The sequence below is a fragment of the Scardinius erythrophthalmus genome (genome assembly GCF_964197995.2).
Source record: "Scardinius erythrophthalmus genome assembly, chromosome: 9".
Classification (NCBI taxonomy): domain Eukaryota; kingdom Metazoa; phylum Chordata; class Actinopteri; order Cypriniformes; family Leuciscidae; genus Scardinius; species Scardinius erythrophthalmus.
The window spans coordinates 30,959,497-30,972,497 of NC_138229.1; the positions used below are offsets into that span (position 1 = coordinate 30,959,497).

Sequence of the window (13,001 nt, forward strand, 5' to 3'; positions counted from 1 at the left end):
CGAGAGTACTCTCGTAAGAGAACCGAGGTTACATTACGGCTTAAAAGAGATATTGCCCCTCTTTAAATTTTGAACTGGCTAATCTGAATATAAGGAAACTATTTGCTAATAATATTGTTGTGATTGTATATCTGAGAGTGTTATTCTTGTCAAACTCAGCTTCACCAGAGGGTACCCTAAGCATTACTCTATGCAGGATTGGTCACTGATGCTATGAGTGGAAATAGCATTCAGTACGTGCATGTGTGAGTTCAGCAGAAGGCTACACAGTATCGAGTGTTACCCGATCTTACCTGTCTTTTTCATATTTCTTACAGAAAAAAACGTGTTGCAACAAGGACAAACACCGCCTCAATCTTAAAAAGTGTACAATAAACGTTTTTTTTTTTTTTTCACATCACAATAGAATTACTCAGAACTTCAGCTGTAGGTGTTTGTGGGTACTACTGTGGTGTTTGCTTCCCTTTCAGACAAAACATGCAACCATGTCACCTTCCTATAAGTGAGAATCACAAGCTGAAACAATTACGTGCAATTTGCCAGACTTGAATTTAAAGATTGTACAAAATAAATAAACAGAACAGATTTATGTGCCCCAGAAAAGTAGATGATTTAATGGTAGCGACTTTAACAACATTTGCAAGGTGATTTTTTGTTGTTGTTGTTGTTGTTGTTGTTGTTTTACAGAAAGAGATACAATACAAAAAGAAAAAAAGGGCCATAAACAGTAGCCTAGTATGATTTTGTATGACGTTATTGATAATTTAGCTAGCAGTCTGTAGACATTTGTCTTCCACCTTGTCTTCTTCAAAGTAGGCTACTGTAACCAAAAAAGAGAAAGATGTGTTACATGCACATAAAGATAAAAAATTGCCTTAACTATTACATATTTGTGCACATTTATGTAACATACCAGAATACTCCCCTTCACATTATTATTAAAATACACCAGTGCACTTGCCACTCACAGTTTCACGCTACTGTCGCTCTTCATAATACAAGCAGTCCTAAAAATGAATTGAGTTATAATTAATAGAACATTTGAAATTGTAAATGAATAGTACCTTAATAGTAGATTTATATATAGCCTATATATATATATATATATATATATATATATATATATATATATATATATATAAAATGTTTTACAATAAGTATGCAGGCTCCCAAAAGTGTAGCTTTCATTTTCACTTCCAAGTTTCTTGGAAACCTCAGCACAAAATCTGCACCAGATGGTTCACCGAAAGGTTTGAAGATCTTGCCAAATGATCTGTCTATTGCCGCCTCATTCAAAGACACCAGCTGTGGTCACAGTGCAAAGACAGGAAATTGCAACACATTAAAGGCATAGTTCACCCAAAAATGTAAATTCTGTTAACATTTACTGTTTGGTAAACTATCTTTAACACATTAACAGTGGTTACTAGCTGAATGTCTTCAGAAACCAGCACTGGATTTACAACTTAATCTTAATTCTGCTACTGTTTAGAAAAGCAACAAGACCATGTTAGCGCTGGCATTTAAAATCAAAGAAACGTGTTTGTGGGTCAGGTTTTTTTTTTTTTCTTTCACTGTGGGGAAATATAGCACAACCTGAAATCCCCTAGTGTGGGGTGGACAATGAGCTTAAAATGGCTTAAAAAGCATATAGAATTTCAATTACAATCTAAAAATGTTAAAAAAGTTTGTGTTAAAGGTTAGAGGATAGACAATATCTGCTCAACCTTTATATTAGGTGACTTTTATCTACTCAAAATAATTGTTAGGTGCAATGAACTTATTGTATTCATGTTGTATTGCTGCTACTGAGGTGGGATCAGGGTTGCCAGGTCTGTATAGCAAAAACAGCCCAATTGAGGTGGGGGATGGGTCTATAAAAATAAAATAACCGGAAACAGTGTAATAAAAGCAGCACAATTCCACGTGAAACACTGTGGGGGGAGACAGGTAAGGTTATAGGGACGTGTTTGGTGCAACGGTTTAAGGGTTGATTAGGTGTTGGGGTCTAAAGTGCATTATTAGATATAATTACAGTCATTTATTACAGCTCTAATTACACACAGGTTTTTATTAAAAAAGTACAATTAAAAAACATTAATGTCAACAAGACGTGCATTGTATCAAATTATTAACTTAAATCTCTGACCAAATATTATTTTTGTCATTTAAAAGTCTACAAGTCAGTGGAAAATTGAGTGTATGTGCATCACCTCAAAGTTTGCATCCGTGCAGCAGGTGCAAGGTACACATGGTCCTGCAATCTTAAATGCTGGTTCCCCTCGTTCATTCTCAACTGTGAATTTAGGTAGGCAAACATGACAGTTTTGTCGAACAAGTCCGATGGCAACGCCAGGTGGAGACTGAACCTCCAGCTAAAACAAACATACAACTTATCATATACAGTACACATACAGTACATTATCAAGGGGTAAACAAGACAGAGATAAGGTCATACCTCATGGCTGCAGCAGGAGCAAACAAATGGCCGCACCAGTCTGATGATCTCTTGATTTGAGTCATTAAAAACATTCATTATGAAGGAGCGTGCTGCAGCACAGTAAGTCCTGTTACAACAATCATTGTCCTCGATAACTCTAAAAATGTTGTTCCCAGTGTCATCCTTCACCTCGTATCTGTTGTTAGACTTTATTCCACAGCAAGCTTTACAAAATGAAAAGGGTATGAGATAAGTGTGTAGCCACACACATTTGATTTCTCTGTATTTCATTCATGAAATGCTGATGAACAAACCTTCTTCAAGACTTTCTTCCAGAGTTTTTTCTTTGTAGACAAACAATTGATCAATCTAAAATAAACATGAAAATTACAGTCTAAATCAAAATAACACACACATAATGATAAACATGATTAAAAAAGCATCTCCAGCCTTATCTGACCCAGGTTAAGGTCTCCAGATGAGAAGGACAGTGGTACGGGTCTGAGGAAGGGATCATTGCGGTGTTCTCTGGAGCATAAACAGAGATGTTCATGTATCAAACAGCTTTGTTAAACAAATTATTACACACTGAAATCTATTGTGTATATTATCAATAAAAAAAATGGATGTCATCCTTCATACACAACATTCAAGCAGGTTTATGATCTTCATATCTGCAGTTTTATAATGTAGCCTATATTTTAATGCTATAACATTGAAAAACATTAGTATTTGAATGTGAACTTGTAGTGTACTTAAAATCTTAAAAGTATAGTTGACACATTAATATATTTTAAATGTATAAAATTGCAACATCATCCTTAAAAATGTGCAATTACAAATATACTTAAATACATGACATGCACGTTTAATAAAAGTTAGATTATATTTTAGTTTAAATGTCTGTCAGAAGGTTTGGCAGTATACTTTAACCATATTTCAAAGACAATAGAAATAACATATAAAGATGTACTTAAGTCCTACTAAAGTGGGTCAAAAACTTAAGTACTCTTAAGTTCTGCAACATTTAATATAACTTTAAAATAATACATTTTCATTTAATTGTAAATAACATGCAATTAAGTGTCTGAAACATTACATTAATTTCACACTATGGCCATTCGTTTAAAGTATGTTATTTCCATAGTGAGTAGCCTATTTTTTAAGTTTGCTAAAGTGTGCACTTATATAGCTTGCCTCGGCCATAGTCTGAATCCGCACAGTGCCTATTGAAGTCAAACAAACAAAATTGGCATAGATAAACATAACCTTAAAAAACTCACCTGACAATTCCATATTTGATTTTAGACTGAAAGGAGAGAGAATGTATTAAAAAAAAAAAAAAAAGGACATCAATATTGTTTATACACTGTTAAATATCATTATTAAATGTATAGATTATAATAAATACAATGGTAAAAACTCCATACCACATACAATTTCATTCATTTATATAAAATATAAAAAGTAAAACATGATTTAAAATGAAATTATTTTAAAGGATCTCAGATATACTACATACCCATGAGATACAAATATTTTGTTCGTCTGTGGCACTGAACAGTAGGTTTCTCTCATGAAGATATGTTTTTCTCATGAACATACCTACCTTTGTATTTTATTTTTTTCCAGCAAGGTGTTTGTGGTTGAACAGTGGGTTGGCCCACTTTCAGGTTTAGTTACTTCTGGTTTTAACAGCTTGAAAATGTTCCATTAATTCTGGTAATTTTGTCTAGGTAAATAAATATACCATGTATAATTGCAGCCATTTTTTCCTTGATTTTCTTGTTTGCAACTATTGGATATCGGCTTTATCAAGTTTCTAGTGATAAGGCAATGCATTATTATTATTATTATTATTATTTTTTCTGTAGTGAAGGTGCTCAGCTTTATAAATGGATGTGTTTCTTTCTCATCAGTCTCAATTTGTCAGTTGTCACTTCATAACACTTCAACTGTGTTTCTGAAACCAACAGTGTACAATAGCATTTTTTCCCTTTTCAAACAGTTTTTATACAGTTTGTGTGGGAAAATTAACCATGATTTTATTTGAGTAAAAGTGTAGTAGTGTTTCTTTTCTTTTTATTTCTGTGGTTGTTACATTGTATGGTTTACGTATTTAGAAGAATTTTTAAGTTTGTGCTTTGTAGGCTACAGTGCTTTGAGCACTGACTGGAAGTGCTATGCAAAGTAAAGATATCACTAGCAGTAAGTAGGCCTATTGTCATGTTATTTCAATAGGCCTTTATCTCACTTCCTGGTTTTGGAACGTTCGCAATCGCCAAGCAGTGTACGGCAAGCCGTTTTAACATTTAATCTTTAAAACCTACTAGTCTCTATTTTCATGCTACTAGTACTTAGACACTAGTATCTATTCCATACTAGTGCTTATGCATTAGCTAGTGCTTATTCTTTAGATACTAGAACCTTCTTAAAATAACAGACATCAATGACCATTTTATACCATAATGCATTTTGGTATGTCATGTGACATAATATTGTATCAAAAAGAAGACCCTGAAGGAGCACCAAAACATGTGCAAAAGTCAGGAAGCGTCTCTTAAAATGTTGATATTTTGACCTTTTCGGTCACTGGTGCACTTAGCAATATCATGTGTCCTTTTGGATAACACTAATAAAACATTTATAATGTTTTTATATTAAAAAACTATCTATTGTTACGGGAAATGAAGACAGAAGATGCAAATGCAAGAACTCAATTTTATTGAATGAACACGTAGAAAGAGTAGTCCAACACTCAAGACTCAGTCCATATATCCCTGGTAGCGCAGGGGGCAGATGGGCAACCCGAATCCCGTGGTGATGTGATGAGAAGGGATAAATCCTCAGATGACGTGGGCTGACAGGAACACAACACGAACCAGTGAAGTGCAGAGACGAAACAGGATCCTTGAACAAGAACAGGCAGGCAGAACTCAACGTGAACATCCAAACGGGAACCGGGAACACCAAAGAAGACCAACAGCACAGGGAGAACTCTCGCAACGATCTGACAAACACAAGACGAAACACCATGAGCTAAAATAGAGATCGCTGATCAGAATCAGCTGGCGCTGATGACAATCAGCAACTGATCAGCGACCACGCCCAACACACACACACACACACAACACAACACAGCGCGAGAAAGAGTCAGTGAATTCATGAACCGTGACATTACCCCTCCCCCTAGGAGCACCTCCTGGCGCTCCCAGGAGGACCTACCTGTTGATTGTAATCATCAATAAGGGAGTGATCCAGAATGTCTCTGGCAGGAACCCAACTTCTCTCCTCCGGACCATAACCTTCCCAGTCCACCAGATACTGAAATCCGCGTCCCCTCCGCCTTGAGTCCAGAATACGATTTACCGAATACGTAGGTTCCCCATCTACGAGTTGCGGCGGTGGGGGAACCGGGACTGGCGGATTAAGCTGAGAATGAAACACGGGCTTTAATTTGGAGACATGAAAGGCGGGGTGAATTCTCCTGTACGCTGGAGGAAGTTTGAGGCGGACTGTCACCGGACTAATGATCTTGGTGACAGTGAATGGGCCAATGAATTTAGGAGCTAGTTTGTTAGACACGGAGCGGAGCGGAATGTTTCTAGTAGAAAGCCACACTTTTTGACCCACAACGTATACGGGAGGCTTTGACCGGTGGCGATCGGCCTTAGCCTTGGTGCGTGCCCTCACTTGGAGAAGAGTCTCACGGGCTCTGTTCCATGTGCGACAACACCTCTGGACGAAGGCGTGAGCGGAAGGGACCGCAACTTCGGATTCCAGGCTAGAAAAAACTGGTGGCTGGTACCCTAAACTGCACTGAAACGGAGATAGGCCCGTGGATGACACTGGTAACGAGTTATGGGCGTACTCCACTAAAGAAAGTTGCTGACTCCAGGAGGAAGGATTCTTGGACACCAAACATCGCAACATTCTCTCAAGATCTTGGTTGGCCCTCTCCGTTTGCCCATTGCTCTGGGGATGGTAACCCGAAGACAGACTGACAGTCGCGCCCAGTAATTTACAAAACTCCTGCCAAAATTTGGACACAAATTGGGACCCTCTGTCAGAAACCACATCAGTCGGGAGGCCATGTAACCGAAAGACGTGATCTATGACAGCCACCGCTGTCTCCTTGGCTGAAGGTAATTTGGGCAAGGGAATAAAATGAGCCGCCTTCGAGAACCGGTCCACTACGGTCAAAACGACCGTCTTACCCTGGGAGGGTGGGAGGGCGGTTATAAAATCTAGCACTATATGGGACCAGGGTCTCGAAGGGACAGACAGCGGTTGGAGTAACCCATCTGGGGGTCGATTGGAAGTCTTACCAGTGGCACAAACCGAGCAAGCCAAAACAAAACTCCGAATGTCGCGAGCCATTAATGGCCACCAGAATCGTTGCTTGACCAAAAAACTGGTACGATTAACCCCTGGATGACATGCTACGCTGGAACAGTGACACCATCGAATAACGTCGGACCGAACCCCCTCTGGCACAAACAAACGACTCGGTGGGCAACCGGGCGGAGGCATTACCCCTTCTAAGGCCGCCTTGACCTTCGATTCGACCTCCCATGTGAGTGTGGAGATAACTACTTTCTCAGGTAAAATGCACTCGGGAGTAACCGGGCGTTCGGATGGGTCAAAAATACGAGATAAAGAGTCGGGCTTGATGTTTTTGGAGCCCGGGCGGTACGAGAGAACAAAGTCAAAACGTCCGAAAAAAAGTGCCCATCGAGCCTGCCTGGAGTTGAGTCTTTTGGCAGATCTGATATATTCCAAGTTCTTATGATCGGTCCAAACGATAAAAGGTACCCCCGACCCCTCTAACCAATGACGCCACTCCTCCAGCGCTAACTTGACTGCCAACAACTCTCTGTTACCAATGTCATAGTTACGTTCGGCAGGAGATAAACGATGGGACAAAAACGCGCAAGGGTGCATCTTGTCATCTGAGGAAGAACGCTGGGATAGAACTGCACCTACCCCCACCTCTGACGCGTCGACCTCCACCACGAACTGACGGGAGGAATCAGGGGCAATCAGAATGGGAGCTGAACTGAAGCGGCTCTTGAGGTTGGCGAACACAGCCTCGGCTGTATTCGACCACCTGAACGTCGTTCTGGGGGAGGTCAAGGCAGTCAGAGGCGCGGCTAGTTGGCTGAAGTTGCGAATAAAACGCCGATAGAAATTGGCAAACCCCAGAAACCTCTGTAGGGCCTTACGGGAATCTGGACTTGGCCAATCCATCACAGCCTTAACCTTGTCAGGATCCATGCGTATTCCCTCAGATGAGATGATGTAACCTAAGAAAGGAACAGACTGTGCATGAAAAGCGCATTTCTCCGCCTTGACAAAAAGCCCATTCTCTAGCAACCTCTGAAGCACTCGTCTGACATGCTGAACGTGTTCCTGGAGAGAAGACGAAAAAATCAATATGTCATCCAGGTAAACATATATGAACTGGTCAACCATATCTCTCAGCACGTCATTGACGAGTGCCTGGAAAACTGCTGGGGAGTTGGACAGGCCGAAGGGCATGACCAAATATTCAAAATGGCCCCTGGGGGTATTGAAAGCGGTTTTCCATTCATCCCCCTTCCTGATGCGAACCAAATGATATGCATTGCGCAAGTCCAGTTTTGTGAATATGGAGGCTCCCTGCAACCGCTCGAAGGCTGAAGACATCAACGGCAAAGGATAAGTATTCTTTACCGTGATGTTGTTCAACCCCCGGTAATCAATACACGGTCGCAGAGATCCATCCTTCTTACCCACAAAAAAGAACCCCGCCCCCGCTGGAGAAGAGGAAGGACGAATGAATTCGGAAGCTAGAGAATCAGAAATGTATTTCTCCATGGCCTCCCTCTCAGGAACAGAAAGAGAGTATAACTTGCCCTTAGGCGGAGACGTACCTGGCATAAGATCTATAGCACAGTCATAGGGACGATGCGGAGGAAGAGAAGCAGCCCGAGACTTACTGAACACTTCCTTCAGGTCGAGGTACTCCGCGGGCACGTTAGATAAATTCACCGACTCCTCCTGCAAGACAGAACTGGACACCAAAGAACAGGCAGACATTAAACAAGACGCATAACAATTGGTGCTCCAAGCAGACACAGAATTGTGACCCCAGTCAACCCTGGGATTATGCTGTGTGAGCCAGGGATGACCGAGGACCACCGGGGAATGAGGAGAGTCCAGGAGTAAGAAAGATAGTTCTTCTGTATGGTTGCCTGAGGTTATGAGTGTCAGCTTATCAGTGGTGAGTGTAATGACCGGTAGTTCTTGTCCGTTAAGTGCATTGACAGAAATCGGACTGGTGAGTGATCTGATGGGAATTTGCAGCTTACGTGCCATGGATAAATCCATAAAATTCCCCTCGGCCCCAGAATCCAGAAGTGCGTGGCAGTTGAAAAATCGGGTTGCCCATTGCAGTCTCACCGGGAGGAGAGTGGAGGAGGTCTTGTTGGTGGAGATCCCGCCCGACAGTAGCCTCCCGCTTACTGTCGAGCTCGATCTTTTACGGGGCAGATATTGATGAAATGACCAGCCCCACCGCAGTACAGGCATAGGCCCCGGGATCTCCGTCGTTCTCTCTCCTCCCGGGAGAGCCGAGCTCTACCCACCTGCATGGGCTCGTGATCGAAGGTATGGCTGACCGTATCACCACCACTGGCTCGAGGGGCTGCGAAGGTCTCCGGAACCAGAGTCCTGCGGGAATGTTGTTCCACCCGTTGCAGTCGGGCATCCACCCGCAGGGCCAACTCGATTAGTCCATTAAGATCCTTCGGGAGATCCAAAGCATATATCTCTCGTTGGATACGGTCAGCCAGCCCATGCAGGAAGCGATCCCACTGCGCCTCCTCGTTCCAGTTACACTCCGCGGCGAGAGTGCGAAACTCAATCGAGTAGTCGGTGACTGATTGGCTTCCTTGGCGAAGATCAGCTAGTTGACGTGCAGCTTCTCTTCCAGCCACCGCTCGATCAAACACTCTCTTTATCTCCGCCGCGAGTGACTGGAACGAGGAACAGCATGGATCTTGACTCTCCCACACCGCCGTTCCCCACTGAGCCGCACGTCCAGATAGTAGCGTGAGAACCAGAGCTACCTTTGCGTTTTCCGAAGCAAAAGTCTGGGGTTGCAGAGCAAAAAACATGGAACACTTGGTTAGAAATGCTCTACATAAATGTGGCTCACCGCTGTATCTCTCAGGAGCTGGTACTCTGGGCTCATGTGGCTGGTTAGTTGACGGGGTTGTAGGCGGGGTTGGCGGTGTGGGTGGCGCAGTGGGAGGAGTTAGATCTTGAATTCGCTGGGTGAGCTCGGTCACCTGCGCTACCAAGGCTTGCACAGCGCGTCCAGTCAGGGCTAAATTCTCCTCCTGCTGGTCCATCCTCGTCGTGCTTCGGGACAGAAACTCTGCCAGGTCTGTGCTTCTCGCTGCATCCATGATGGTCAGATCGTTCTGTTACGGGAAATGAAGACAGAAGATGCAAATGCAAGAACTCAATTTTATTGAATGAACACGTAGAAAGAGTAGTCCAACACTCAAGACTCAGTCCATATATCCCTGGTAGCGCAGGGGGCAGATGGGCAACCCGAATCCCGTGGTGATGTGATGAGAAGGGATAAATCCTCAGATGACGTGGGCTGACAGGAACACAACACGAACCAGTGAAGTGCAGAGACGAAACAGGATCCTTGAACAAGAACAGGCAGGCAGAACTCAACGTGAACATCCAAACGGGAACCGGGAACACCAAAGAAGACCAACAGCACAGGGAGAACTCTCGCAACGATCTGACAAACACAAGACGAAACACCATGAGCTAAAATAGAGATCGCTGATCAGAATCAGCTGGCGCTGATGACAATCAGCAACTGATCAGCGACCACGCCCAACACACACACACACACACAACACAACACAGCGCGAGAAAGAGTCAGTGAATTCATGAACCGTGACATCTATTTGATCTAAAAGATTACCTTAAGCGATGATAGCTAAGTTGTAGTTTTCCATAGGTGGTTAAGTTAGTGCCTGATTAAAAATAAAACTATTTGTTTTGTCAGATAACAACATGTCAATCTTGGATAACAAAAAAACTCTGTTAGCCAGGACGTTATCCGTTATCCAGAATGACATATGCATAACAATCTAGTTTTTAAATAACATTTGTAAACTTTTAGGCATAGTTATTATAGTTATATTATTAACATAACATTATTTACATAATTGTATGTTTTTTAACATATTTTTGCTATCATTCATCTTGATTTCATATGATTCAATGAGTCACATGGGTCATTATCACTGAATTGAATTTTGTAATGTTAATGGTCAAATCATGAATAATGTAATCATATTTATTAATATATCAACATTTTATTAAAGCTTTAGTATAGCTTCTGGTGTTTCAAGGTCAATTCTGTCCTTCCAGATGCCTCTGTCTAATAAAGAGAGGCAGAGACGGTTCAGAGCCAGGATAAACACAGATGCAGAAGCTAGGGCTGAGTATCTTGGAAAAAAGAGAGCAAGGTATTATATTGATGACTCGATGGAATGATAATGTATCAGTATCAAGCGAACTTGAAATATTAATCAAATTAGGTTCACACTCCTAAACATTCCTATACACTAAACGCGTAATACGCATGTGCACGCCATCAGTGTTCTCACAGGTTCGCGTTTTTAAATTTTGCACAGAGAGAACTTAAGGGTTTTCTGTTTGAACAATGTTGTGTTAGTGGCCCTTCTAAGTGACTTAGAAGTTTAGCTGGACAATAACTTTATTCTAGAGCTGCTGTGTAAAGCCAAACCATCTCTTTTAGCCTACTTTAATTTCCTAATGGTCACATAAGGCTAAGGGCCCTATCTTGCACCCAGCGCAACTGACTTTGTACACCGACGCATGTATCATTCCTATTTTGCACCCGCGCACAGTGGACTTTTCCCTCCACAGACGCACGTCGGTAAACTAGGAAATACATTTGCGCTCCCGGGGGCGGTTCAGTGAAAAGAGGAGGCGTGTGCGGCGCAAACGTTCCCTGGTGCTATTTTGCAGTTTCAGAAAACAATTCCGCCACAGACCAGGAAAAACCTAGTCTAAAGTCAATGGTGCGTTATTCTTTTAAGGGCTCATGCTTGGCCATAATGTAGCATGTGCAGAACACGCATACACTTTGCTTCTCTCATCTACACACAGACGCAGCAGTTCACATTTTTGCAAACCATACATAATTACAAGCAAAATATTCCACACGAGGAAAATCATTGTGGTGTCCATGAAGATGTGAAAAAACAGGCATAGATAAGCTTCCACATTTACCCAAATTTTTATACGCCTGTTTAACCGAAGCTAATTTGGGTGGGTTTCTCCCATCCCCATACAATGTCTCTTCTCTGTCTTTTACGGCCCTGACGAGAAGGTCGATCTCCTCGGCTGTGAACCGCTCCTTGCGCACTCCTGGCAAATCCGCCGTTATAATAGCAATCCGCCATAGAACAAGCGTGCCTGCTCTTAAAGGGAATGTGGGATGACGCTTTGATTGGTTTATTTCACGTTATGCCCAAACCACACCTGAGTAATGTAGCTGCTTTAGCCCATTTTAGATTTGCATCGGGCACAAGAGTCATTTTGCCGGTAGGCCTATAATAACAACACCGCCCGAGATCCGCCCACAAAGTTACTTGCGTTTTGCGTTTGATACTTGCATTTCAGATTGTTAAAATAGGGCCCTAAATGTTTTAGCTGTATAATGTGTTGGACTATAACCTTGGCCATTTTTTATTAAGCATTATAATTTTACAGATTTACTATAAATTTTTACAGGTTTTTAAATCATTAAAAACTTGTCAGTGTCTCTTACTTTGTTTCAAGTTTGAGTGTTGGAAAGAAAAATGATACTGAGGAATGTCCTTCCGCCTAACAATATGTCATTCCGGCTAACAATGACACAGGCAAATAATTTAGATTTAGATAACCTAGATTTGTGTGCTAGATTATACAATTCTGTTTTTTGTTGAGTAAATGATAAAACAAGTCTTATTTACTTTATTGGAAAACATTTGTCAGTGTTTTTTTTTTTTTTTTTTGGTACTGAAGTTTGAGTTATCAGCAGCCAAAAATGAGCCCATGTCTATATGAAATCCCAAATTGATTATATTAATTGTGATTAAAATGTAGTTTTCCGAGCACTAATTGTTTGCTCAGCTCCAATTATGGAGATCAGTAGCCTACATTTGTATATGCAAACATTGATAGAAATGTAATTAATTAAAATATTCATTACCAGGGAATGACATTTTCATGGGGAAAAAGATCTGATTCACCAAAAAAATGGTTAACCCGTTTAATCACAAAAGTGACCGTAATTTTTTTTTTTTCATTTCTAAGGCTATAAAAAATTTACTAAATGATCTATCAATGCATTTCCAGCAGATATTGAAATAATAAAGGGTCTCAATGAAATATGTGCAATGTCACATGTTTACTGTAAATTGTCACATGACCAGAGCTGTTTACTTCCTGTTTGCGCCAAGAGAAGAGGATGGCA

The 13,001-nt window shown here is 41.4% G+C and overlaps 1 protein-coding gene across 1 annotated transcript; it reads right to left on the minus strand.

Annotated features, from left to right (window-relative positions):
- Positions 1-588: 588 nt before the first annotated feature.
- Positions 589-4,073, minus strand: LOC308695906 (phospholipid scramblase 1). Its single transcript, XM_081374167.1, has 9 exons — positions 3,963-4,073; positions 3,724-3,749; positions 2,901-2,968; positions 2,755-2,809; positions 2,459-2,664; positions 2,214-2,375; positions 1,153-1,305; positions 969-1,007; positions 589-820 (listed from the first exon to the last, which is right to left on the minus strand). Exons 1-8 carry the CDS (start codon positions 4,016-4,018, stop codon positions 978-980), a joined length of 756 nt encoding a protein of 251 aa, XP_081230293.1. The 5' UTR covers positions 4,019-4,073; the 3' UTR covers positions 589-820; positions 969-977.
- Between the last annotated feature and the right edge of the window lie 8,928 nt (positions 4,074-13,001).

Excerpts from the sequence above, each read along its gene's own strand:
- LOC308695906 (XM_081374167.1), bottom strand. The coding sequence starts at position 4,018 with ATGAGAGAAACCTACTGTTCAGTGCCACAGACGAACAAAATATTTGTA. Across the intron at positions 3,750-3,962 it reads AAAATATTTGTATCTCATGG|TCTAAAATCAAATATGGAAT; the intron begins GTATGTAGTATA and ends CTCTCCTTTCAG. Across the intron at positions 2,969-3,723 it reads ATCAAATATGGAATTGTCAG|AGAACACCGCAATGATCCCT; the intron begins GTGAGTTTTTTA and ends TTTATGCTCCAG.